This window comes from Populus euphratica, unplaced genomic scaffold (genome assembly GCF_000495115.2).
Source record: "Populus euphratica unplaced genomic scaffold, PopEup_1.0 scaffold25.1, whole genome shotgun sequence".
NCBI lineage: Eukaryota > Viridiplantae > Streptophyta > Magnoliopsida > Malpighiales > Salicaceae > Populus > Populus euphratica.
In genome coordinates, this window is record NW_011499851.1 from 1,747,957 (window position 1) to 1,774,298 (window position 26,342).

General features: G+C 35.2%; 5 protein-coding genes and 1 long non-coding RNA gene across 10 annotated transcripts; 3 read left to right on the forward strand and 3 right to left on the reverse strand.

The window, feature by feature from the left end:
* The first annotated feature begins 1,323 nt into the window (after positions 1-1,323).
* LOC105121675 (uncharacterized) lies at positions 1,324-2,337 on the forward strand. Its single transcript, XM_011020401.1, has 3 exons — positions 1,324-1,791; positions 1,909-2,049; positions 2,140-2,337. Exons 1-3 carry the CDS (start codon positions 1,324-1,326, stop codon positions 2,335-2,337), a joined length of 807 nt encoding a protein of 268 aa, XP_011018703.1.
* Positions 2,338-2,757: 420 nt separating this feature from the next.
* Positions 2,758-5,755, reverse strand: LOC105121516 (dolichyl-diphosphooligosaccharide--protein glycosyltransferase subunit DAD1). The gene is made up of 5 exons (XM_011020183.1): positions 5,523-5,755; positions 5,393-5,440; positions 3,656-3,743; positions 3,532-3,575; positions 2,758-3,149 (listed from the first exon to the last, which is right to left on the reverse strand). The coding sequence occupies exons 1-5, from the start codon at positions 5,604-5,606 to the stop codon at positions 3,066-3,068; spliced, it is 348 nt and encodes a 115-aa protein (XP_011018485.1). The 5' UTR covers positions 5,607-5,755; the 3' UTR covers positions 2,758-3,065.
* A 316-nt stretch (positions 5,756-6,071) lies between these two features.
* Positions 6,072-9,401, forward strand: LOC105121517 (NAD(P)-binding Rossmann-fold superfamily protein). Of its 2 annotated transcripts, none has more exons than XM_011020184.1 (7): positions 6,072-6,317; positions 6,621-6,729; positions 6,841-6,929; positions 7,112-7,167; positions 7,407-7,553; positions 8,235-8,360; positions 8,884-9,401. In XM_011020184.1, the coding sequence occupies exons 1-7, from the start codon at positions 6,211-6,213 to the stop codon at positions 9,162-9,164; spliced, it is 915 nt and encodes a 304-aa protein (XP_011018486.1). In that variant the 5' UTR covers positions 6,072-6,210; the 3' UTR covers positions 9,165-9,401. The 2 variants fall into 2 exon arrangements, with proteins under 2 accessions (XP_011018486.1, XP_011018488.1); XM_011020186.1 differs by having other exon boundaries at positions 6,627-6,729.
* Positions 9,402-9,917: 516 nt separating this feature from the next.
* On the reverse strand, positions 9,918-14,237 carry LOC105121518 (uncharacterized). The gene is made up of 5 exons (XM_011020187.1): positions 13,062-14,237; positions 12,850-12,974; positions 11,902-12,521; positions 10,666-10,783; positions 9,918-10,236 (listed from the first exon to the last, which is right to left on the reverse strand). Exons 1-5 carry the CDS (start codon positions 13,134-13,136, stop codon positions 10,194-10,196), a joined length of 981 nt encoding a protein of 326 aa, XP_011018489.1. The 5' UTR covers positions 13,137-14,237; the 3' UTR covers positions 9,918-10,193.
* Positions 14,238-16,199: 1,962 nt separating this feature from the next.
* RCD1 (WWE protein-protein interaction domain protein family) lies at positions 16,200-24,727 on the reverse strand. 4 transcript variants are annotated; one of them, XM_011020189.1, is made up of 9 exons: positions 24,337-24,727; positions 23,223-23,341; positions 22,246-22,331; positions 20,151-21,409; positions 19,070-19,311; positions 18,450-18,610; positions 17,588-17,773; positions 17,402-17,497; positions 16,200-16,554 (listed from the first exon to the last, which is right to left on the reverse strand). In XM_011020189.1, exons 4-9 carry the CDS (start codon positions 21,281-21,283, stop codon positions 16,504-16,506), a joined length of 1,869 nt encoding a protein of 622 aa, XP_011018491.1. In that variant the 5' UTR covers positions 21,284-21,409; positions 22,246-22,331; positions 23,223-23,341; positions 24,337-24,727; the 3' UTR covers positions 16,200-16,503. The 4 variants fall into 4 exon arrangements, with proteins under 4 accessions (XP_011018491.1, XP_011018490.1, XP_011018493.1 ...); XM_011020188.1 differs by lacking the exon at positions 22,246-22,331 and having other exon boundaries at positions 24,337-24,726; XM_011020191.1 differs by lacking the exon at positions 22,246-22,331 and having other exon boundaries at positions 17,588-17,769; positions 18,449-18,610; positions 24,337-24,726.
* On the forward strand, positions 19,318-20,136 carry LOC105121519 (uncharacterized). The gene is made up of 2 exons (XR_841559.1): positions 19,318-19,434; positions 19,479-20,136. It is a non-coding gene; the product is annotated as an uncharacterized LOC105121519 (long non-coding RNA).
* Positions 24,728-26,342: the final 1,615 nt, after the last annotated feature.

Here is a 26,342-nt window from a genome sequence, read left to right on the forward strand (position 1 = left end):
ATCTTGTTTTTAATTTGGATTTGTGTTTCTAGCTAGTTTTAGAGTTTTTTTGTTGATTTGTTTTGTTTGTTTACATCACATGGATGTTTTTAGGTGTTTTAGTATAGAAATTGGTTGAAAATTATATTTTTTTAGATAAAAAAACACCTTTCCTGATTTTTTGACCACCCTTCTGGTGGTTGAAAACTAGAAAGGTAGTTGATGCCTTGCCTTTTTAAAATAGGCCACGTATGTGTTTAGCTTTCTAGACCTAGTAATGCATGATTGTTTTTATTTTTATATATTTTTTTATTTAAATGATACCTTTTTTTTATATATGTTCTTTTATTTGAATGATTTTTTATTATATTTAAATTAGTATCCTTTTATTTCTGATATTTTATATTGTCTATTTTAATTTTTTATATAGCAGTTGTTTTTATAATATTTTACATGTATTTAATATTTCAAAAAAAAAATATTCTAATTAATCTATATTTTTTATGTTTTATATAAACAAACCTTCATGATGTATTTATAAAAATAAAAATTATTTTTTTGGTAAGAAAAGATGACCTTTAAAATTAAAAAAAAATGCACATTAAAGAAAAATGATGAAATTCAATATCATACATATCTATCTTTTATTCTTTTTTTTTTTATGAGAATGATTATATTTTTATTTTAGAATTTGATTGGCATTAGAAACTTTTTTTTTTAATTTATTGGTTGATATATTTTAATTTTTTTTAGTGTAAATAATATCTTTATATTTCTCAATTAAAAAAATTATGATGGCGTGAAATGTATTCACAACATTGTTTTAATTTTTTATCACATTAAAAATTAATTTGAGATCCTCAGGTATTGTGTTAATAATTTTTTTATAAATTTATTAATATATATATATATATAATTCTTATTTTATATAAATATTAACTTTTCAATTAATATTTATATATATTTTTAATATAAAAAATTATATTAATAATATCTACACATTTATTTTTTTTACAATAAAAAAATTATTCAACCAGCGTTCGGACAAGCATAATTCGATGCCCTGTATTATAGCACGAGTTATCACCCATAAGGCTGTTTTTCACTAGATTTAATGACCGTACAAATCATCAATTAATGTTTTTTGAATCTAAACCTAAGATATATAATTAATAGATCTTGTCGGCTTATCAAGTCAGGTTTTTTGAGGGGCAAACACTGAACCAAAAACCATCAAAAGCCAAAATGTGGTGGCAAAACTTACTAGCCAGCCAAAAAAAAAAAAAAAACATAAAATTTGTCAACTCCCTAGCATGATAGAACAACTTCCATCTTCCTCTCTCAATGGCTTCCATTCCTGATTTCTTTTCCGACTATCAATTTCCTCCAGATGATTTTTCAGAGGTTACATCAATAATGGCTGACGAAGATCAAAGTTATGTGAGAACTGATTCATTTTCTAGCACATATATGTCAAGTTGTGCAATTTCTAATTTTAGTTGTGCAGTGTTAGGTGATCATCAAGATCATGGCAACTTTCCAGTGATGTCTGATCATAGAAATGGTGATGCATTTGATATTTTTCTGGGGGAATCTGAGATCATGTCCCCGATTCCAGTAACCAATTCATTGCCTCAACCCTCTGGCATTTTGGATATAGATGTACTACCCCAATTAATGGATTATAAAATGGGGGGGCACAGGGCTGACATTGCTAAAATTCAGAATTTCGATGCTGGTTTCCGATGGCCGGAAGGTTATGCCAAATTTTACGCCCCTCTGCCCTCTTTTCGGAGAAAAATGGGTATGCAAGTACATGCTTCTATGCGTGATGGTATATAGGGTTTTGATACAAGATGTTTTTTGTGCTCAATTTCTTTGCATATAGATTTTCTTTTTGGTGCTCATGGTTTATAAATTGTTATTTAGGAAGTTGAATACGATCAAACGGCGTCAACTAAAAACTCCGACACGAAAAATGTTGCCCGGTATACAGCAGAAGAGAGGAAAGAGAGAATTCTCAAGTATCTGAAGAAGAAAAACCGCAGGACGTATAACAACAACGTTAAGGTTAGTGTATATTCCGTACTATCTACGCATGGGTTTAGCCCTATATTCAGAAACTGTGCATTTATTAATCAGCACTGATCCTTGCTACAGTACGCTTGCAGAAAAACCATAGCTGAGGGGAGACCTCGTGTTCGCGGGAGATTTGCAAAGCCCGACGAAGTTTTCGAAGAAGAAACTGAAGTTAAGACGAATGATATTATACTTCATAAGCACCAAGAAGAAGGAAAACATAGTGACGGTGAAGCCATGCGGGCACTTCTAGCCACAATATTCGAAGAAGAATGCTAGAATTCAAGCTCCTTAACACTGGAATGTTCAACTATAGTATTCTATTCGACTAAAGTTGCTTGATGAAACCAACTGGATGAATTTATATATCATACTATGTAACATTTGCTAACATTGAAAATTTTAATATTGTTAAAGAGTTACTTATGCCACTTAAAAGTTCAGTTTTTTTTTTCATTTATTTCCCTTGGTTCATCTCGACAACAAGACCACATGCCATGATAGGGCTCCGGTTTAACCATCTCCTCTATACACGTGTAAGCAATCAATGAATCCAATATAAGTTCTGAAATGCCACTGTGCAAGTTTCTAAATAGCAACTATTGACTTCTTCCCTTGAACACCGAGTCAAGCCAGCCTATTGGGCCTTTTAGCCTAAAACACAAATTTTCTGTTTTAATCCAAGCGAACATCTAACCATGCCTCACAATCATAACATTTATTCAAAGGGAGAAGGGACAGTTTTAAGGACAAACTTTGCTAGCTAAGGATCTATTACAGAGGTTTGATCACTGCAGTTTTTCAGTATGCTCAATTGCATTTTCTTACTAGCAATGCAAACTTCTCATCATTGCAAACAAATAAATAACAAAAATATCAATTGCAAGTCAGCAATCAAGAATAAGCCATGTCGTAAGAAAAATTTGCTGAATAGATGAAATTACTCTGTAAACATCACAGTTACAGCCCAACGAAACATGGATCCTGCAGACCAGAAAGGCTCGATCTTAACCTAGGAAATTCATAATCACCAAATGGAGCACCAAATTGCACAAAACAAAATCAGCAAAGGCACGCTCTGGTGGTAAATCCTGTAAATGGATGAAAGAAACATCAACTATCTGTTTGTAATACAAAAATGAGGAATGCCATCAACTCAGTTCATTACTTCCTTTTAAACACTCACTCATTTAAACTATCTGCATAATGACTCCTTGTTATACTCAACTCAAACTGGTAACTGCCTTTAGAAAATAGAAAGTTTAGGCCAAATGCCGAATCAACTTTTTTCAGTTTGCTGTATCTTTTCCAAATCAGTGACCAGTTATCAGTTGGAGAAAGACAAATGGTGGTGAACTGGACACCTTAAGTGAGCAAGTGTTTAAAAGCATGAACCAAAGAGAGTAGCACAGCTCTACAAAACTCTAAGAAAAGGATTAAAACCACAAGATGAAAAATGAACAGAATAGTTACCTTGAATTCCTTGTTTTCCTTGTTCACTTGGATACGGAGACAAACTGTGACAAGTGAAACAAATTAATCTCACTATTGTGAAATGTGGCAACGATTCCCTCCCTACTATGCAATAATTACTTACCAGCAAGGACTGCAGTCCCAATACAAGAAAGTACTCCAGAGAGAAAAGAGTTGAACGGAAATGACCCAACAATGGCCATGTAAACTACCTGTTGATCACCAAAAACAATTTTAAAATGCTCCATGTTGGACAACATACTAACCAAAATTTACATTGAACAAATCAAAAAGTCGATTATAATCATAACATAGCCAGACATAGAGAGGGGAAGCGTGGTATATTTGTGATGGCTCAATGTATGTGCTAGCAGCACAATAGATACGTTCTGTATAAAATCACCCTAAATTGGTCATTGGAAGTCTCATTGAATTCAAACAAGCAGTTCATCTTTGATGCCAAAAAACACATGTAATTCTAGGAAGAGTAACCGGATTAGATTACTTATGCTCTTCCAAGTCAACAAGAAAAAAAATCATTCACAAAGGGGCTCAGAGAAATTGAAAATGTTGAAGCAGCAAGTTCGGAAATTGCATCACTTCCTCTGGTAGAAACTGGGAAATGAAGCTTTTGGAAGGCAGCAACCAGAGGGAGGGTGTGAGGTTAGCATGGATGACCTCTGTGCACTATTGTCCTTAGTTTTCACTCTTATAATATTTCCATGAACAGGGCACCATACATCTAATCATGTACATGGATGATTCGAGGTAACCTCCATTAAGAGGAACTTTGATGCCGTTTGGGTATATATGTAGTTTAATGTGCATATAGTGCGTATGCACAGTACATAAAATGTTGTTGGTGTCCCAACTTGTTTGACAGATTAGCGATCCATCTATAATTTTTTAACCTTAAACTGCTTTTGGTTGCTACCTTTTTATTTGCTTAATAATTAAAGGAATGATAGTGATCTCAAAGAATTTTGTTCTCCTTTTTATTCCCTTCTGTCCACTCTAAGACTTCGTTATACATCATTCGTTGAGTTCTTCAGTCTTTTTTTTAAAAAAAAATCTAATACCAAATGGCATGCTGCTAAATTCCAGTTAAATTTAAATCTAGCAAAAATGAGCTCTTTGAAGAGGAAAAATGACTGTTGCATTTGGGAGTCATCAAGCATGTTGCAGTGCTCATTGGTTATTCTTGTTTAAGACTTTCTTCCTCCCTCTTTCCAATGCTAAACTGGAACACAAGGAAGTGCGTACCAAATGAAAACAAAGTGATGCAACGTGTAGCAGAAATACATACGAGCAAACAAAAGACAACTCCATTGACCAATAGGATAAAAATAACAGAGAGGACATTATCTACATGAATATAACAATATTTGCGTGTATCACGACCTAAGTCATCAACTTTTTGGCTCTCCAAGCCCTTCTCCCTCGTTTTTCCACAATCCAACCCTAAACTTTATAAAAACACAAAAAAACACTCAGGTATTCACACAATTAAGTAAAATAACAAACGCTACTAGGCTCTGTTCAACAGTTGAGAAACAGAAAAAAAAAGTCAACATTACACCTTGTTAGAAACATAAAGAAGAAACGCACTTGACTGATGGACTCACACCATCAGTTAACAAAACATTTCATACAAGGACATTTTACCGCACATATTAGTTTATTCTATTCTTTCTAATAAACCCTTAAGTTTCCAAATGAATCCCATAATATTATTCTGTATCAAATTCATCATCCACTGATCCAATCGAACTGTCAAAGATCAAAATCCTAACATTACCATGGCATGGAAACAATAAACATATACTAAAACTCAAAATCACCGCATCAGAACGAGTTGTACCTGAATTATAGCAGCCAAAACTGCAAAACCCACATACAGATCGATGATCTGGACACCAAAAAAGAAGTCAATTTTAGAACTTCATGGTAAAAGAAAAAAGGGATAAAAAGAGAGCGAGAGCGAAAGAAACCTTAAGGCTAGTAGGAGTGGCAGCATAAGCAGAACGAAGAGAATGGATGAGTGCTTGTGCGTCTTTGCTGGTAGTTCTCCCCATTTTCAATCTCACACAGTCCAGAGACTATAACTGCCGCGAAAAAAGCTTCCGACTTTTTCTTTGTTTTATTATGGGAGTCTGTCTACGCAAATGCAGGGAATTGTAAAATTCGTAGTAGCAGTGGAACAAAAACCCGACGCCGTTTGCGAGTCGAAAGAAAGAGGCCAAGCAGGGATTGCCTCATAAGGGCAGTTATGTTATTTTCTCAAGTCCTCAGCGTGTGCGTCCATCAGGTCACTCGTGTGTGGTCACTCTAGTAAACTCTACACGTGGTCTTTTTTAACGTATGTATTTCCTTGATTTAGGTCTATTCGGAAGGACGGCAAGGTTTTTTTTTTAATATTTTTTTTATTAAGAAATTTATTCAAATAATATTTTTATTATTTTTTAAGATTTATTTTTAATTAAAATAATAAAAAACACAAAAAAAATCTTTTTTAAAATAAATTAAATTATTCAAAAACACGTTGAACCAAGTTCGAAGACAAGCCAGACAATCTCCTAACCTCATTTTAGATTTTGGACTACTTTCTGTGTGTTGCTGTTCAACTGAACTGCCCGACTTTATAAAACTCCTCCAGGTTCCAAGAACAAAATATAAAAAATGGCGTCCATTTTATCCTTCTCTACCATTCCCACCCTTGGCTCCTCCTCCTCCTCCTCTCGAGCTTCCTTTCCTTATCGGCTAAGTTCGCTTTCTCTTAACCACCGGTAATCTCTCTCTTGCCTTTTATTTTATATTTTTCATGAAGGTTAAATTTTGAAATGAAATTTATTGTCTATGCTGTGAATTTTATTTGCTTTTTTTCCCCGTTAATTCGGTTGTGTAAGTGAGAGCGTATTATTAAGTTCTAAATCGAATTAGTGGACAGATTAGCATAACAATTAGCTTGCATTTTAGTGAAATTGAAGCCTAAATATCGTTGCATGTATATGTGTATATATTAATTATTTTTAGGTGTGGATTTCTTATGATTTTAAGACTGAAAATAACTAAGCAGCGTGACTCTCTAGTTCCAGTTTGTGCAAGTCTGTTGTAAAGTGCAGCTATGCAGAAGCTGGCGTAAAAGATGACTTCGGATCCACAACAATTGATGTTGTGGCTGATGTAAAGACCGAAAGGGTAAGATTTGGCACCACTGGATCGGTGTTTTCTTCTATTTGCTTGTATTATTTTTGTTTTAGCTCACATTTGGTGTCTTTTACTTACCCACTGCTGTGCTTTTCCTAGTAGGTTGTAGTCCTAGGAGGTAGTGGTTTTGTGGGTTCTGCCATATGCAAGGCTGCTGTGTCCAAGGGCATAGAAGTTATAAGCTTAAGCAGGTGAGGGATCTTCTCCTAGCTGATGCGTACATGTTTCTTTTGGGGTTATGTGGATTTCTTTGTTATGTAACTGCTACCCATGTCAAAGCATTGGCTACCTGTGAACAAACTTGTTGACAATTTTGTTGTTTACTTTATCATGTTTAGTTTTTTCATGTCTGAAACTCTGATTCATTCTACAGGTCAGGGCGCCCTACTTACCCTGGTTCATGGATAGATCAGGTTACCTGGATACCAGGCATGTTCTATAATTTACCCAGTCTATAATGGGTTGATGTGTCATGAATCAGCTTTTAGGATCATAATCAATGAGCTCTTTGTTCCTTAAGCAGATATTTAGATCAGTTCTCGAATTTTTTTTAAGATTTCGGCATAATTCTGAAGTGGTTGTATGCTCTTACTATCTTAAATTTGTTCTGATTAGTAGTCTACACTTTGCTTAGTTTTATCTCATGCATTTGTTTTCATATCATGCAGGAGATGTTTTCTATACAAACTGGGATGAGATACTAGTTGGGGCCACTGCAGTTGTTTCAACAATTGGAGGTTTTGGTAGCGAGGAGCAGATGCAAAGAATTAATGGCGAGGCTAACATTGTTTCTGTCAATGCTGCCAAAGAATTTGGTAAGAACTGTCAGTCCTGGTGAACTTAAATCTTTGCCGTAATTTGCAAAGCAATCAGTTCTTCCCAGTTAATGACTTGCCTGTTGACGTTGTGACCAACCCCTTAAGAAGGGCCAGGAGGGGACTTGCTCAAAATCTGTGCTGGTTGCAAGAAAACATTAGGTTCAAGTATATGTACGGGTAGATCTTGACTTAACAGAAAAGGAGATGGAGAAAAAAGGCAGTGGAAGTTTTAATCAAAGACACAACTTTGTTTATTTATATCTTAGAGAAAAGAGAAGAAATGATAGAAGAGAAGTTGATAGCAGCATTGAGATTGAAATGATGGCTGTGTTTTCATGGATTTTTCTATTTCAATTATGGCCTCCAGGGCACAAATCTGAGAGCAAGAATAGCAATTCTTACTTAACATTGACTGGCTTCTTAAGTTTCAATGTTTTAGACCCTGTAATTAACATTACAGAAATGAAATATGCTAGAAAGAAACAAAAGCAGGCATTTATATTCCTTTCCTGAGGACTATAAGTAACAAACTGAGAACATTCTACCAATAAAAAATGCCAGCATTTGATTAAAACATAGCTGTCTGTTAAGATTTCTTGGTTAGATGCCATAAACCACTGTTAATCTAGAATTTTATTCCTGCAGATTACTTACAACCTTAATTCTCTCTTTTTGCAGGAATTCCCAAGTTTATCTTCATCTCAGTGCATGATTACAATCTACCATCATTTGTGCTATCAACTGGATACTTCACAGGGAAGAGGAAGGCAGAGTCAGAGGTTCTCTCCAAATATCCCAATTCAGGTAAGTTCATAATGGGCCTTTTCCAACTGTAGTTGTGTTTCCAAAAATTTATAATGCTGTAATGTGTACATTGTAGTGTTAGGTTACTGGTTTTGTGTGAAAAGCAATTGAGAAAGTAGAAATTTGTTTGGAAAGCATTTTGTCTAAGCTAGTCATTTGCATCTTAAGATCAACTGACTGTGAGATCAATGAGCACTAAGAAATCATTAAGCGAATGATTAATGAACATTGAGCGTGCTCATGTTTGCTGCATGCTGATCAATAGAATGTTTTTAATGCACTTGCTATTGCACTTATGTGAAGTAGTTGATTGCTACTGAGTTTTCAGCTAAAAAATGGGAGAATGATCATTGCTATCATCATACTGACTTTTTTTTGTAGTTAGAGGGATTGTATTAAAATCCATCCCCTCCTTATTGAAGGGGTTGCCTTCTAGCTAATCCATTCTTTCCACTCATGGTTCCGAGCAATTCTTTTGACCTCTGTATTGCTTCTCATTTATCTTGAATTTGAATTTCCTCAGGTGTAGTGTTAAGACCTGGTTTCATCTATGGAAAAAGGAGGGTTGATGGTTTTGAGATTCCTCTGGATTTGATTGGGCAACCGGCAGAGAGAATTCTCAGTGCTATCGAGAACTTCACCAAACCCTTAAGTTCCCTTCCAGCATCGGATCTCCTGTTGGCACCACCTGTTAATGTTGATGATCTTGCGCTTGCGGTAGTAAATGCAGTGACAGATGATGACTTCTTCGGTGTATTCACAATTGAACAAATCAAGGAAGCAGCAGCAAAGGTGAAAGTGTGAATTGATTTCCAGAGCAAGAGAAGATTATTGAAAACCAACACATCTACTAACAAATGCCTTTTACCTCAACTTTGCCTGAATTAAATATATACAAAACCAACTGTAATCCACAATTGTGATATTTTCCATGGATGGATTAGCTGTAATGATATGCTCAAATTTCCTCCACAAGCACAAGTGAATACACAAACACTTCTGAATTCAACAGATTTCCAGTAGCGTAGGGCATTTTTTATCTGCATCTCGTGTTTTCAATAATTCGTCAAAATGGAATGTGTTTTTTCAATTTATTATATGATTCATTATTATAAACTTTCCTTTTAATTTTATTCACACCGTTTAATTTAGATAAATTATACTCCATTGATTGAAATCGAAAATAAAAGTGTTCAATTAACAGAAGGGTTTCTAGTACACGGCACAAGCATGGGAGAAAATGAACTTGGCATCATGGTGGACGATGCATATCTCTGAATTCAGGGAATCAGGCAAAGCCGCTCGCTAGCAGGAGTAAACTGCAAATTAACTAACGAGAGGGCCTACGCAAAATTTTCAGTAAATCAAGCCTTAAGAGCGTACTTGAAACAGGAATTTCCCACAGAATTAACCACCGTGGATCTCTCCAAAATGGGAATGTAGTCATAATTGATCAAAGCAAACTACTAATTGGTCATATCATAATATTTTGGGATTTGGATGCCCTTATAGAGGCATTTTCCTAGTGAATCGTTTATTTTTTTTCTCCAAGCATAATTGTGAATCTGCTTGTGAGGGGACTACCCTCACATGGTAGTTGAGCCACATAATTTCTCCTGACTGGAAGTAATGAGTACAGCAAAGTGTTATAAAACCCCAACTTATGCAACTGTAGCTATAACACAAAAGTTGCTTCTTTTGAGCTCGATTTTGGCAACTATAAATCAGTGATACATCAGAATCTACACTAGGAATTACAAACTAGTGTTCCATATTGGACCAAAATTTTGTTGCAAAACCACTTTTCCTCTGCTCTGCATGGATAAAGAATGCTTAGCCATGCCATTTCTTTGCTATGGATCGCTCCGTAAGATACCTATATCAGAGAAACCAAAGTTTCAATAAGTTGAAGGACATAACATTGTATAATCACTTGTCACCATCAGTTAAACCTTCACGGTGCTCAAGTGCCATACTTATTGATACCAGAGAATCTAATCAGTAGGATTCAAAAAATTCTTTTTCAAGTCAGTCAATTCATGATCAACGTTGCTCTTTTATACAGATTTTTCTTAGCAGAGTGCCAGAACCCTTGATGGCTAGCCACATGGAAATCCACTCTGCTTTCTCTGCTTCCCTTCAACAAATTAAGCTATTATTGTATATCATGAATTTTTGTGGATCATTTTTTTTCCATTTACATGCTACCTGACAAGCATTCTGTTGGAACTAGATTTTCCAATATGGACCATGATAATTCAGAAAGCAATTTATTCATAAAAACAAACATGAAACAATTGCTTACTTCCCAGTGTAGAAGCCCGCAGAATACCAAGCGTTTAATACAACTGTCAGATCTGTTTCAGAGCTTGTATTTTGAGTTATTTCCCCTTCATTATCTTTCCTTTTCTCAGCTTTATTGCCTGCATAATAGTGGACAAAAAAAATATACAATAGTGAAACAAAGGCACATCCCAAGGGCGCTTCATTTCTTGAGCATATTCAGATTTATCTCTCTCAACCATTCATATAAGCTAGTTCTATTAAAATAATTAAAGATCATCTACCACTTCACTTTCAAAGTATTGACTTAGAGTTTTGCCCCAGATTTGCGATTTTATTTGTAGTTTCAGTTCCTCTGAATTGCATGGGCCGAAATCTATTGAAAAAATAAGTAGAAAATTTGAAAACACAGTGAAAGAAAAGGGATGTCCACTTATTTAAGTTTTTGAAAAAAGAAACTTCTCTTCTAAGAGCGAAACTATTATTTAAATCTTTTCAGAGTTGAATGGAAATCAGAAGGCTAATACTAGGTGTCCAGAGAAGGTCCTATAAAGCTCTAGATCAACCAGCCAAAGTCTTTCAGTAAAAGTAAATGGTTCCTTTATGAGAACCAAAACTCTCAAATTAAAGACTATATAAGTACCATAAAAAAGAACAACTGTCACAGTGAAGCATTCTCCTTTACAAAGTGATGCACAAATTTAAAATAACTCATCTATGGTAAGTGATTGCTTCTCTCAGTTTCTTGCTTTCTATATTTTCATGTAGCATGATGAGGATTGGAGACCTTCATAATTAAGTCAATTTATACTATACAAGTAACCAGACAACTCCATCTTACAACTTAAATTACTTGAAAACTGGGAAGCAAATTTTTCTAGACTAACAGTTTATTACATAACAAAACAACTAGTTAACTGAAGAAACTAAATTCATGAACAACCTAACGAAAGAAACTAAACTGCAAGTTCATCATGTATAGAAATTCGAATATATGCATGTACGTGTCTAGAAAGAGAGGTTGGGGTACTTTAGGGTTAAAAATATGCTTCAAAATTTAAATAAAACACATTTCACTATCTGAGGATTTGTTTCAGTCATGCCCCCTGTTCCAGTTACTTTAAATAAAACCTAAATGACATTCCATTTCAAAGCCGACTGCTTAATACTGTCATGTTATCCACAAAGTTCTGATTAAATTCTAAAACATTTCTTTTCTTGATTGACATTTTTATAATTTTCAAAAAACCATGTTTACCTTCTATATCCGAGTTGACAGCAGGAGTATTCATTGTCATGGATGACATTGCTCTTTCTGCAGCATCCATTGCTGTTTTCACAATGTCATCATCTATGAGAGGGAAAGACTTTCCAGGGTTCATCACGGCAGAAGAATCAGTACATGCTTTACCAAGAGATGTCCCACCAAGAGTACAAGATGAGAATGAAGAGCATGGAGCCACTGAACAATGGCAAGCATAAGGGCAACAAGAACAGATGAGAGGGGAGAGTGAAGCTTGGGTTGCAGCAACCGACTGATCTTGAGAAGCAGAACAGGTTCCCCAATAACCACCAGAACCTGAACCTTCAGCAGGATATTGGTAGTTATAACCACCATGCAGATTAAGTTGCTGTAGAATCCTTTGCCTCTTCTCCTCAAGCTCATAGTACTGGCCGAGTAACTGGTTATAATCTTCTGCACCATGTAAATACAAACCACTAAGAGTTTGCGCGTGAACACCACCATTTGATGGATCTACATATGACTCAGGTCCAAGTGAATCTACACAATTATTTAATTTGGCCGGAGCAAGGTTTTCAGTCTCTTCCAATTCTGTGACAGTATTCGATGTAACATTGCTGTTCTCATCTGCCTCCCTACATTTTAAAAATCACAAGAAATGAAAACGGATCCCAGAAAGGCAGATTCCATAAAAGTAAAAGAATCATGCAGGCGAATAAGCACTCTCTATCAAGAACTCAAATTATATTTTATATAAAATTCAACTGAAGTTTCATATCAATACCGAATAGGAAAATGTTGCAAGTAAATTCAAGCCCATTTTCTCAAATGTCAACCATCTAAGTGTTATTCTCATATCTTATTCTTCAACATCTCAAAAACAAATACAAGGAGAAAAAAATAAAGCTCTCCAGGACCAAAAGGGATTTAAGCTCTCTTATATTATAGGTACAAAGTACTTACTTAACAGTCCCATCCAGGCTTTCATCGACCCTAGTAACAGCAGAGGCATTTTCATCCTCGGTGCCGCCACCAAATTTCCCTCCATCAGTTGATTTATCCTGGATTCTTTTCTTTCCATGCATTTTCTGCAAAATTAGAAAAGTAAAAATTAATAGCAAGGAATAAAACTAAAAAAAAAAATGGTGAAAAGTATAGAGAGATGGAGAGAGGACCTTGTACTTAGACATGGCATCGTCGAAGGCGTTGATGAGAGCTGAATCATCCCACAATTCCCCTTCCTTCCCCATTTACTTTCCCCCCACTCTCTTCCCAATTCTCAATCACCCTACCTCTCTCTCTCTCTCTGTTCCCTGCTCCCTCCCTCTTGCTTGCAGAGTCATATAAGAAGTGAACTCCACCCTAGGAGACCATCGCGAAGCAATTCAGCCCATTTAGGCCCAACGTGTGACCGTCTGTACATTGTCAGCCCATTGAAACTATCTATTGGGGGGCCCATATATTCCTCATCCCCAACCACTTTGACCGTTGGCCTTTTTGGAGCATGGGCAGTCGTCGAAACTTACAGGGCAAGCGCCAGCCATGGTGATCAGCGTGCCTGTTTTTGCTATAAAACCATTAGCAAAACCAGTGAACAAGCTATCAGAAATGCACTTGCATCCCTGGTTTTTTAATGTTTTATAGAACAGATTTAACACGCGGTATGCTTATAAAAGTCCACCCAAAAGCTGAGCAAGTTCATCCAAAACCAAAACCCAACTCTGCAAATTTCTTTAACCATCTTCCAACACCAAATCAGGGCCATCAAATCTAGCCTGTGATCTTAATTACCTTCCTTTTGATTTCTTGGATATCACTGGTATATGTATCATGCAACCTGTGGGTGTAGCAAAACAAAAAACAAGGAGGCAAGTTAACTTGTGGGCAATTCGAGCTCAGCCAAGAAGGTTTGGGATTTCATTCGTGGTGCCTGATCGTGTTGTCATGGAAATCAGTAGCAAAAGAAGAATTCGAGGGAAGCATCCTTTGAGATTGATAAGAATGCCACCAGGTGGGCCAGTTGAGTTCCATAAGATTGTGGAGGAAGCTAACCAACAAAGTCCACCCTTGAAGAATTGGGACAAAGATACGTGTCCCCTTCCTGATAAGGCATATCACAGGAGTTGCTTTAATGATTGGTATACACTGTTGTTTCATCAGCCTTGATTGTATGGGCACTTTCATTTCTAGGCATGCGCTTTGAGTCGCTGCTTTTTCACAGTGAAATTGCTCAGAGCAGAGCAAAGAAGGAAGATTCCTATCCAAAGCTTAACTTGACGCCATGGTCCTTGTGACTCTGCTCACTCTCTTTAGAATTGCGGTCCTACCTTCACCATTTGTAAATGAAGAATACTAATGAGAAATTCTACCCCTTTAATCGAGTAACCGCATTAATAATAATAATAATTAAATTAAATTAAACCTCACATAAAATTAACTGGAAAACCCGAATCTAGATATGAAACCAATAAAATCTTAAAATAAAAAACCAAAAAGAGTCGAAGCTCATTATTTTGCTTTGATTCTTGGGTTTGGAGGCTTGTGCGGCCTCATACCTAAACTTTATTTGTCTTACAATACAGTTCATGAACACTGAGATAGAGAAGAAACAAGTGGCAGAAGACATGAAGGAGAGGGAAAACAACGTCCAGTTACATTCCATCCAGAAAAGCTCGCCGAAATTAGTGCCGATGGATTTGCCCTAACAAGGAGAGTTTCATCGATGGTGTTTATAGGATCTGACATGGTAGGAAAGAGTAGATCGTGCTCGATAAAATAAATTTTGATTTATTTGTTTAGTAATTTTGGTTGATTGAAATGTATTTTAAGGTTGGAGATGAGTATGTAGAAGTTTCTAGATGATTTATGGATATTTGGCGTGAAAAATGAAACAAAATGGATTATGGGGACCAAAACCAACAACCCTTGATCTTTCAATGATCAAAACGACATCAGAGTTATCACAACAAGCAAGGTGTCATTCACTGGTGGATGACGCGGTGTCCCGTATTTCTTCTCACCCCCACCTGGGCCACAAGTATGGGCCAAGCATCCCACATTCCCACCACCCAGGCCTAACGCAGCTAAGCTTCTTCAATCTTTTTTTTGTGTGTGTTTCTAATATATTTATATTTTTTTAATATTTTAATTCTCTAGAATTAATTCCTGTATGAAACTTTATAATGTTTTTCTGATGCATTTTGCTTAATGCGTGTCCTTATAACTATTTATGGTTTACCATAACATTTTCGAAACAAATGTTGAAAAGGTTAGCATAGCACCCAAATTTATTTTATGGAGTTTGTTCTCTAGCTTCTAAATTTTTAAATATTCCCTATAACACTTGAATTTCCTGGGATTTTACAGTGAATAGAGGGATTGAAAAGGACGTAATTAAAGCTTGAAATATTTTATTTTTAATCTTGGCAAATCATATTGATTTTTTTATAAAATAAATAATTTAAAAATCAAAGCCTAAATAAATAATAATATTATCATCAAAAATGGTTTTTTAATCCGAGAAAACAAATAAAGAAAGAATAGAGGTTGGAAACATTTTAATTAATTAAAGACACCAGTTTCATAATCATCAATAATTTCATAACCTTGGCTTAAGAAAGATGAGAACTATTTTTCTACTCTGGAGCTTTTTTTTATCTTCATTAAAAATCAACGAAAATTCTTTGCCATGGGCATTCATGCTGGTTGATGATGCTGATAGCAAATTTTTATATATTTTAAAAAAAGGCATTATAAACCAAAACAATGTCTTAATTATTTTTTAAATTATTGAAAGGATAGGAGATACACTATATTAATTATTTTTTAAAATATTTTTTACTTAAAAATATATTTAAAAATATTTTTTATTTAAAAAATTATTTTTAACATTAATCAACACCTCAAAATTAATCCATGAACATAATCTATCGGCATAGAAAACAAAAATTTAAATATAAAAAATTTAGTAAATCATTGTTCGGAACTCGGTTCCGAGCTACCTACTAAGTAGCGTGTGTAGGCTTGCTTTTTCTTGTACCATGCTATTTTTTACTCTATTTTTTAGGATCACTTCTTGTGCTTTGATCCTGCTACCCAGACCTCTCACCAACTACCCAGTTCGATGCCCACTATTGATCACCACTCCCCAACCTTAGGAATCCCTCTTCTTCCCGTGGGACCCTTGTAAGTGGACACAACTCGCTATTCAAACAAGCAAGCAATGAACGGCGTTCAAGCTGTTCAAGATTTGTTCGAATGTCTCTTCAAGAAACATGCGCGGTTTCTTTTGAAACGTAGCTTCAGGCCACCAATTAAGGAAAAACCCCACCACACCAAAACAATCCAAAGTTTATTAACCAAGCTGGGACATGATCAGCAATACAAGACAAATAAGTAGAGAGAGTCATAAGCAAGTCAAGTAATCCATCACTAACAAAAGGGTGACTAACGAAATAACCTAGCAGTTTCTAGATAGACTAAGACCTAAAAGTCCTTTGACAGGATATTCACAACTTCATGTCGACGTATTCTAGCAAGCAAGCATCAAACAAACTTCACCTCAATTTCCGACAAACAGCAGCATTAAGGGTGCTTTGACTCTGCTCAAAACACCACTTAGCCTTCTGCAGCTGGTTTAGCCACGGGGACTTCACACTTAGATGGCAACTGCATTAAGCCAGAAAAGCTGTGTCAGGTGATTAAAATCAAGATTCCCTCACACAATGGACAGTCTCCTAATTCTGTGACAGAACACGGATTTATGGAGAAATATTAATCCTGCTAATAGATATTCCCATACTATCTATATTCTGTGTATGAATTGCCAATATAAATACTATATGACAGGGATGGCTTATCAGCACCATTCTTTTTCTGTAGTTTTTTTAAATTTTTACACCTTAACTTATACATTTACTGTAGCCACAGGTCAGTATTTATGTACTTGGTATGCAACCCAAGGCAGCTTAAGTTACTGAATGAAGATGAAAGCAATTCTGTTCCCCAACCCAAAACAAAGCACATACAGAACCAAATTATTGAAGAAGAAGTAAATGCGCAATGCTATGCTCCTCATAGCAGTCCATTTCATAAAGACATACAAGGAAAGGATAGCTTTAAAAAGATTATGTTCATGAATTATGGAATATGTTTCCACAATAACAAAACCACATTCAGACCATTAAACTTAAAATTCTGACAGTTGCAGAAGACATTCCTATAACAAACAGGACAGTAGCAGTGGGGCAAACTAGATAAATAAGCAGAAGCAGAATTAGCCTGTCATATGTTCATCAGTTTCAAAAGTTCCACTTCTAACTGAAATCAAATGGAAATGAACCTTTCAATGAATAAACTGCATCAATAGAAGTTCTAGATTTTTAGTAGCCATTAGTTTAGCTGGGGCTCTTTTCAAATCTGCCCCTGAACAAACTAAGGAATTTTCAGCTAAGCAAGTTAAGGTGCACTGGATGTCCCAATCTAAGGCAACACAGGAACGAAAATTATAACATACCTTGCCTTGAAGACTTGTAATTGTCGACTTCAGTAAAGCATCTCCAACAATCAACCTCAACTTCTTGACAAAATTCTCCCTGCTTATCTTCTTCTCCTGAAAAGGAAAACAAAAGGTGATCACCTAATCATGATAAACATTTGAATTAGAACGGAAGATAACAGCAGAGCATGCCATTTTACATACCCTGAACAGTTCATAATGGTTAGTTATGAGTTCCATGTCTTTGCTTGGAACTTTACTTGAAATCACAGCAAACAACATAGGAAAAGGCATCCATGGAGATTTAGGGGTTCTTGTATTGCTTGAACTCAGACTTGGTGATTTTCCAAGAGATCTCCCAGAACCCGAAACTGGTTGAATTTCACTTCCCTTGAAGATGACAAATGTTGACTGTTAAGTAGCTCAGGCACAATTATAAACATACATCAGGAGCCAAAAGCTCCATGTGAAACTAGTCAACAATACTAAATTAGTAATCTTGTCAAATAAGACATATGATGTCCAGGCAACCATGTCCATATACTCTAGCTTGTTCGTGTCAATGTAAGGAACTGTTTGATTGCCTTATAATATTTAAACAGTTCATCTATCATTCTAGCTTGCACAGTTCAAAACCAAAAGTATAGTCGATATGCTTTTAGTTCTTCAAATACCATCTACCCCTTATAATTACCAATAGTAAAAGCCTTCTCAGTCACACTCCTTTTTCAAGGTATGTACTAATCCGCAACAGTCGCTGTTATTTCCAGATCTTCTCATTGCACAGGCAGCTCTATCTTAGACTCAAGTTTAGGAGTATTAACTCTAAACCATTGAACTTTCATTTCATATTTTATCATTTCTGTTGCATAAGGTCAGTTGTCTTTTGTCTAAAATTGACCATACTTTTGCAGGTAAATGAAGAAACATGCATCTCTCCAAATAGAACAAGCAGAACCAACATCAAATTTTCACCTGCTATGTATTGCATAGTAAACAATGGATAAAGAAACCCAACAAATATACATAAAAAAGGATAGTGCCAGAACAATATTGGTACCCATACCATATCAGCAGCAGGGGACTCATTAAGATCAACTGCAGAAGACTCTACAGGTACATTCAGATCAACTGCAGGGGACTCAACTGGTAAACATCCCTGACCTCCATGAGAAGAAGTGGTCACGCCAGAAACAGAATGCTTACTCTCACTCCCAACCAGAAACCCTGCAGAAAAAACACAAGGTACTATAGCAAAGTGCTAAAAAAGTTCCAAAAAGAAAATCAGAGGTATTCATACAGCATCTGCAGATAACGCTGCTGACAAAGTCATTGAATCAATGCTTGACAAGTTGATTGATCTCATGAATGTAATAGAACCCAGCCAAAAGGATATTTCCCCATCATGGATGAAACCTCATCTTAAAGCTAGCATCCTTTTAAATTTCAGCATCAAAGGAGGATGGACTGTTGAAATGGCACTTGTTTCCAACCACCAGAATACATTGGCCATGCTCCATCCAACAAATCACTAATGATTGAGTAGCACACATCCAACAAGAGCAAGGATTTCATTCAAATCCTAGAAGACATCTATATATTTATATGCCATACATGCGTGCATGTGTGTGTGTGTTGAAATTGTTTGTGCCAAAACTGACACCTCTAGAGGTAGTAGCATATCACCTTCTGAGTTGGGAGTGAACTTGAAACTAACAACGAACTCTGGATAAATGTGGGTGTTCATATTCATATTCCAGACTATATACTCTCTTGGATTTTCAAGATCATCCACTCCACTATCAAAATCCTCACTACTGGGATGGAACTGTCGGCTCCCGTGCTGAAGAAGCTCCATATTTCCCATTATTACACGACAAAATACCAAGTGCCGCACTCCATTTTCGTCAACATCACAATAATTTGCACTGTAAACAAACCAAAAGTTGAATCCACCTCAATAGCGCACAGTATTAAAAAGAAAAGGAACCTCAATAGTAAAAACAAAGTTAAAACCAATCATATAATCAACTATCACAAAAAAGCATCACATGCACTTCTCAAGGCAGGTGGCACATTGTAAAGGCAGCAAAACATGGAAATATCTTTTAAGTAATTCTTACTACAAAAGGTTTGAAGAAGCATTTCCAGGTAACACATGGCATTGATCTGGATTAAACCGTTTAGGGAATAAATAAATCAAACTCTTCTTTTTCAGAAATTTTTAACAAGAAAAACACAAACCAGGAAACTCCGCACTAATATAATAGATGGAAGATATGCGAAACGCATTAAGTTATAAACAAAAAAATCATGTGCATCTTCATACTTAGCAAATGAGAAGACTAAAAAATGAAGCTTTATCAGTGTTCATGATACAGTCTTCAAAAGAGAGGATTAATAAGCAGCTCCTGATAACAACCCTATTATAAGTAATTTGGCTACATCTAATAAGATAACTGTATTGAACAATAAAAGAATTCGTAGCAACACATAATTTTATAGCATTGGTACATGAATAGCATGGAAAGTTTAGCAATCTCCAAATTAACTTTCCAAAATCAGACTGACAAGCAAAAGAGCTCTTCTTTTAAAAGAGGAGGACAATTTTCTAGCCAATCTAGAGCTACTGTCTAGAAGAAAGTGAACATTTTACCTTAAAAAACTTAATTCCCTGTTTAATATGATGATCTACTGGTGTTATAGTTAGAATACAGCTGGCTTTTCCCACACTAGATGAAATGATAAAACAGGAAAAACATCCAACCTGGTGTGACAAAAGTTTGCTGCAGAGAGATGAACGCCAATGCCATGTTCGGACTTTGTTGTGCATGGCCCACAATGTCCAAGCCCATACGACATAATAGTGGAGAGCGCTCCTTTGGAAGAAGCAAGCCAAGCATATCGAACATTTGCATCTCCACGATATTTCACTGTTAGTTCAATCTGCTTCTGGAAAAGCTCAAATCGAACTGGCATTGAATTACTAGAGCAGCGAGAAATATCTACTATGTCTGCACCACCAAAAGGGTTCATACTTGTAACAAAGATCTTCTTCACAGTATCAGAATCCAACATTGGCGTAAAAGATTCAGTCCCAGTGACTAAATTTGCTTTAATCTGTTGATTTTCCTCATTAGATTCAACAATTTTTTCACCAGTCTTCCTCTTGTAACTATCCCCCACTTCTACAAGATGGTGGTCGCTCGTAGGCTTTTGAGCAATTTGGATATTCTTGACAAGACCATTTGACTCTCCACTACACTCCAACTTTGACTGATCCCCTCCGTTTATATCAATTTCAAGCTGCAGCTTGATCTCATGGGACCCAAGGGGCTCCCTAAAAATGGACCCTTGATCTTTCACACAATCATGCTGGCAGCAAAGATACGGTTCATCTTCATCAGCATAGCTTTCTGGAAAGAAGCAGCCACCTGCTTCATCAATCCAGGCAATTGGTTGCTGAATACCTGTCTTCATGTCCATTCGCAACATGTGCAAGAAGTCGATAACATAGCGGCGGCCCTCCAACTCAACCTCAACAACTGCCTTCTTCCCCTGAAGATCTTTCCTAACCAAAGTAACAAGATCCTTAGGGAAATCAGTCCATTCCTCATTCTGATAACACATCAGACGCTGTGGCACCCCAGTCCTCATGAAGTTTGAGTAGCACCGAAGTAAAGACCGTCTAGAAGAGTGCCCACAGCTCCAAGGCTTGCTCTGGCTTCCGTCCAGTTTCTTGCGTTTCCCTGGCATATGGATTGAATTCGGAGTATGCCATTCAGGCAACACCATATGAGAAGCACCAGAAAAATATGCTGCAGAGCGGGATGCTTGTTTTCTCTTCACCCCAAGCATAACTCTACGACTATCCAACACCTTTGCGATCCTGGCTTCCATTTCTACCTACTATATTAATTCTTATCAAGAACTTTAAATCCAAAAGTTCAAAGCTAAAAAGAAGCAACAAAACTAGCCTCCAACCAGTTTCAAAGACACGATGCCATTGAAGATGACTGGCAAATCCTGGATAACAAACATTTGTCAGGAAATTTGATCACATGTAAAATCCACACGGCACCACATTATACACAAAAGATACAGATCTACAAACCAATTCACGCACAAGGATGCAATCAATCCAGTGTGATACATATACCAGTAAATGCCACATTGTTAAGCAAGTAGCAAATCACTTTGGTCCTCTTTACCTGGAAAAGCACATAGTTTTGGATCTCGAAGCAGAAGAACAGAAGCCAGAGCACTTAAAACAGTTCAACATCATAGTCTAACTAAATGGACAACCATTGTGATTGATGAAATGGAGAGGAGAGCATGTTATGTTATCTACCTTAAAAAGGTACAATCTGCTTTGAGGAGCAATAATCAATATATAATTATGACAACTATCTTCATTCAAGCAACATATATTCTACAAAATAAATACTTCCCATGTAGTCTCCTAACCAGAACCAATTTTCATTTGAAGAATAACCAAAGGGAAGTTGTACAAGCCACTCCTAATACATGTCGAAGTAATAGTAACCTGCTTTGATGCCTATAGCAAATGAGAGACTCCGCATGCAGTCTTCTACCCTAAAACAACTTTCACTCAAAGACTAACCGCATGGAAGTTGCAGTAACTGTTCCCTAATATATATAGATATCTGCTAGTAACTTGCCTCCACACCTATAACAAATGAATTATCGATTCATTAAACAATCACACTTCAAATTTACAAAACAAGTTGACTACAGGAGGATAGAAAAGAATAATTAGGATCAACTAATTCAATAAAGAATTAGTGCCTTCAGACAGCTTTATTCTTCTGGCCAACAACACAAGAGGTCATAGCTCTTACCACAAAGATAACCGAAGATAGTGTTTCCTAGAACTGGATGTATACTCAGAGGCAGTGAAGAAGTTCTAGTCACTGAACTGGAAAGCCTAATTGAACAACCAAACAGATACTTTTAAGACTAGAAATATTTGGTTTTTGTACTCCAAAATATTAGACAAAAGCAAGCAAAGCTAAGAGTGAAATAAAAGTCACCTTTTTATTATTTTTATCACAGCTCAAACCACACATGTTGATAGCTTTGAGCATACAAGTTTTACCTATTTCTTTATCACAAATTAAATCACATATGAGTCAAGACTATCCACCAACAAAAGGGTTTAGTCAAATGAACCAGTGAGTTTCAAAGAAATGAAGAGCCAGATGTGTCGCAAATGCTTGGGATTGCACACAGCTGGTAGAGCAGAGGACTGAAAATGTTACAGCAGATTTGTTCTATAACATGCATTGGTTCAAGGAACAGCATGCTAAAAACTTTCTGTAAGAACATTGCATGGAAACCTTTCCGTTGACCATGACACTTTCTTTTAACTTGGTATTTTTGAGGCTGCTATTTTGAACGCTGTCAGAATATCTCCATTCACATGGTCAATAAATGAACAACTTCCAGATTTTTCAGGTTTCATTATGGTTTCTCAATTATATAAGAGAAGCCTGGCACAAAGGGTTTCTAATAAAGAAATATACTGAATGAAGAACATGCCATAGAAGTATAAAACACTAAGTTCCCTGAAAACAGCATAAAATGCCAGCAGAAATGCTTACATAATAGATTATTGACAAACATGCATGGTAAACATTGTGAGACCTGTAGCAGAAAACTTTTCCATGCAAATATTGCCACTACTCACATCAAGAAGAAATATAATTCCAAAAAAAATGCTCGCATAAAAAAGAGATTTCAGATTTCAATAACAAAGTGTTGACAAAGAATCAAGAGAACAATTAGATGGACATAATAAGCAAAAAGAAAGACATACCTAATAATAATACTGTTGTTACTGTTCATTCTGTACATGTTCCCCTTCAATATAATCGAATCAAAATTACAGATGTAGCCACTTTGTTATTTATTTTACTGCCTTGAGTAGCTCCGCTCCTATACAATCGAAATAACAGCGCACAAAACCCTTACTTCAAATTCCAATAACTGATTTTCATTTCAACAGGGGGGAATACGCAATTGCATGCGCACACACTCGTATTCTTATATTTGGAGTCTCAATTTAAGTAGATAATCGTGAATTTAATTCAGTATATTTGCTTGCTCAACCAAAAAATTCAACTTTTCAGTTATTTGAAATACATAATCACAGCAAAGCACAATTAATTATTGGAAAAACACAAAACCCTTGCTTCAAATTCCAATAACTAATTTGCTTTTCAACAGGGGGGCATACACACTTACATGAACACACTCGTATTCTTCTATTTGGAGTCTTAATTTAAGTAGATAATCACGTATTTAATTCAGTATATTTGCTTGCTCAACCAAAAAATTCAACATTTCAGTTATTTGGAATACATAATCAAAGCAAAGCACAATTAATTCTAACGAAAACAAATTCAATTCATCTTCTTGTAACCAAAAAAACCAGAACCCAAATCTTCCATACAACTCAGCCACAGCCCCTATGTTTTTCAATATTTTAGTCAAAATTTCTCTTAATTTTTAGAGTATTATGAATTAAAAACTAAATCAAAGCAAGGAAAAAAAATATCTAAAGGATTAATGATTCAACTCCAAAGAAACAAACAGATCATAACCCCAAAATCATCTCAATTTTTTTTAAAAAGTAATATTAACCTTTTTTAAGACTCTTGACCTTGATCTACCTCGATCACACAATTTTTCACAAAACAAAACTTTCAACCTCGAAACCATCAAAACCCTAATCCAAGGTGAAAAATAAATTCCACAGGTAACAAAAGAAATCCTCAAAATCAACTCATAAAACTCACATCAATCAACAAAACAAACTAGAAAAAACAGATAAAAGTGAAAATCAAACCCGATCTACTCAATTTTCTCTCAAGATCAAAGAATCATAACAAGGGAAAAGGACGGGAGAGAGAAAATAGAAACAATATTACCTGTAAACGATACATAGAGACTGATTACTTTGATCTAGCGAGGTTTGATTTTCTAAATTTCTGTAAGGACATAAAGAGAAAGATCGGTGCGCTTATCAGACAGAGAGAAAACCCTAACTCACTAGAAGAAGAACAGTACAATTATACGACACCGTTGATGAGCCTAAGAGAAACCTTGGCGTTGACGGGGTAATAGTTTTTAAGTCGGCGGTCCTTTTTGGTTTTCTGTGGTCCTCTCTCGCTCTAATGAATTGAATCAACTCACCGCCCTGCTGCGCGTGTCTTTAATTTCCTTGCGCGGAAAGCAAGAAAGACCACTCAAAATGCCCCCCAACGTTACTTGGAGATATAATGTTAGGGCTACGTGGTGTTTGAAAGTTGTTGTGTGTCGGCTTATTTTAAACTAAGGAAAGGGTGAGATGTGATGAGTAGTTATGTCGGGGTTGAAAAGGGAGTTGAATTATTAACGAGGGTAGTCTCGGAATACGAGATTAAGAGGAGGGTGGTGTTGGGATTTTAATGAAAAATAGGTGGGTCCCACGGCGTCGAAGATAATTTTGCCAGATGTGTTTCATGTCAATCTTTCTTTTCTTGATGCCAACGGAATGATAAAATAATAAATAAATAAACAAATGAGGGGTACGTGCCGATACGGTCTTGGCACAACGGTCGGTGGGGTTCCTCCTGACACCCAGTTTCAAAATAAGCTGCTAGTCTTCTCTTTACAGAACAAAAATGGAGATTATTATTTTCGAAATATATTTATTTAAACATGAACCCAGTCCCTTCGATGGACGGCTTTTGAACACCGAAAACCTTTTTGTTTTTTTGGTGTGCATATAGTCATGTGATTTAAGTTTTGAACACGGTTAAATTTCATAAAAAATAGGATAACTAGAGGGTAATTTTACATGGACCTTATTAAAGTGTTGAGATTCTTTTAGGTTTATAACATCATGCAAAAAATAACCATTGCTTTATCGTACCAATGGATCGTTACGTAGTATATCAAGAATAATTAGGACAACTTGTGTTAAATTGTATAATATATTGTTAATGCGTTTTGTTTCGAATAAATTGTTGCACTCAAGTGGTGAAGGAGTTTGGTTTCTATAGATATAATAGAATAATGTGTATTTGTATTAAGATAAATGTTTCTAGAGATCTGGTTCAAAACTAAGGAATTGTTGATTAGGTAAAAAGTGATTTTTAAAAAATTATTTTTTTATTTTTTTATATTTATTTGATGTTAGAAAAATTAATCAATAAAAAATATTTTGTAGTAAAAAAAATTTAATTTGGTTTTTAGAAAAGTGTTTCTTTTTTATTTTTGATGAAAAATATTTTTTGAAAGTTATGAAAAATTTAAAAATATCATATTATTTATTGATTATATCAAATTTAGTCTTTAAACTTTTGATTGTTATATATATATTCAATTTAATCTCTTATAATTTGATTTTTATATTAATTTTGATTTTTATTTTTATAATTATTATTTACTCTTTTTTATCATTTTTTAATTGAAAATTTTTATTTATCAATTTTAAAATAATTTATTAAATGGTAATTATTATTATTTTGATTTTTTGATCTTTCAAATTTATTTGATTTAATCTCTATTATTTTGATTATTATTTATTTTATTTGATATAATTTTTGAATTTTTTTCAATTTCATTCTCATCCAACTTTTTAATTTGTAAAATTTATTTCTTATTATTTTAATAAACTTGAAAAAAATAAAATATTAATAAATATTTTTCAACTTATTTTTTATAGTATAAAAAAATACTAAAAAATATTTTTTTAATTTTTTTTTATTATATTATAAAATATAAAAAAATAATTTACTTTATCAAAAAAAATTTTTTTTTTTAAATTTCTATCCGGAAAATAAACCGTCCAAACAACAACGTAGTTTGTTACAAAAAGAAATGTTGCGGTCAAAAGACGCTGGTTTCTGAAGATTCAGGTCCAAAATTAACAGACAACAACGTGGTTTCT

Excerpts from the sequence above, each read along its gene's own strand:
- LOC105121516 (XM_011020183.1), bottom strand. The coding sequence starts at position 5,606 with ATGGGGAGAACTACCAGCAAAGACGCACAAGCACTCATCCATTCTCTT. Across the intron at positions 3,744-5,392 it reads TTTTGGCTGCTATAATTCAG|GTAGTTTACATGGCCATTGT; the intron begins GTACAACTCGTT and ends GGTGATCAACAG. Across the intron at positions 3,150-3,531 it reads AGGAAAACAAGGAATTCAAG|GATTTACCACCAGAGCGTGC; the intron begins GTAACTATTCTG and ends ATCCATTTACAG.
- LOC105121675 (XM_011020401.1), top strand. The coding sequence starts at position 1,324 with ATGGCTTCCATTCCTGATTTCTTTTCCGACTATCAATTTCCTCCAGAT. Across the intron at positions 1,792-1,908 it reads GGAGAAAAATGGGTATGCAA|GAAGTTGAATACGATCAAAC; the intron begins GTACATGCTTCT and ends ATTGTTATTTAG. Across the intron at positions 2,050-2,139 it reads CGTATAACAACAACGTTAAG|TACGCTTGCAGAAAAACCAT; the intron begins GTTAGTGTATAT and ends TCCTTGCTACAG.
- LOC105121517 (XM_011020184.1), top strand. The coding sequence starts at position 6,211 with ATGGCGTCCATTTTATCCTTCTCTACCATTCCCACCCTTGGCTCCTCC. Across the intron at positions 6,730-6,840 it reads CTGATGTAAAGACCGAAAGG|GTTGTAGTCCTAGGAGGTAG; the intron begins GTAAGATTTGGC and ends TTTTCCTAGTAG. Across the intron at positions 7,168-7,406 it reads TCAGGTTACCTGGATACCAG|GAGATGTTTTCTATACAAAC; the intron begins GCATGTTCTATA and ends CATATCATGCAG.
- RCD1 (XM_011020190.1), bottom strand. The coding sequence starts at position 21,283 with ATGGAAGCCAGGATCGCAAAGGTGTTGGATAGTCGTAGAGTTATGCTT. Across the intron at positions 19,312-20,150 it reads GCAAACTTTTGTCACACCAG|TGCAAATTATTGTGATGTTG; the intron begins GTTGGATGTTTT and ends GTTTGTTTACAG. Across the intron at positions 16,555-17,401 it reads TTACAAGTCTTCAAGGCAAG|TTGCCATCTAAGTGTGAAGT; the intron begins GTATGTTATAAT and ends GGCTTAATGCAG.
- LOC105121518 (XM_011020187.1), bottom strand. The coding sequence starts at position 13,136 with ATGGGGAAGGAAGGGGAATTGTGGGATGATTCAGCTCTCATCAACGCC. Across the intron at positions 12,522-12,849 it reads AGCCTGGATGGGACTGTTAA|GGAGGCAGATGAGAACAGCA; the intron begins GTAAGTACTTTG and ends TTTAAAATGTAG. Across the intron at positions 10,784-11,901 it reads TGTCAACTCGGATATAGAAG|GCAATAAAGCTGAGAAAAGG; the intron begins GTAAACATGGTT and ends ACTATTATGCAG.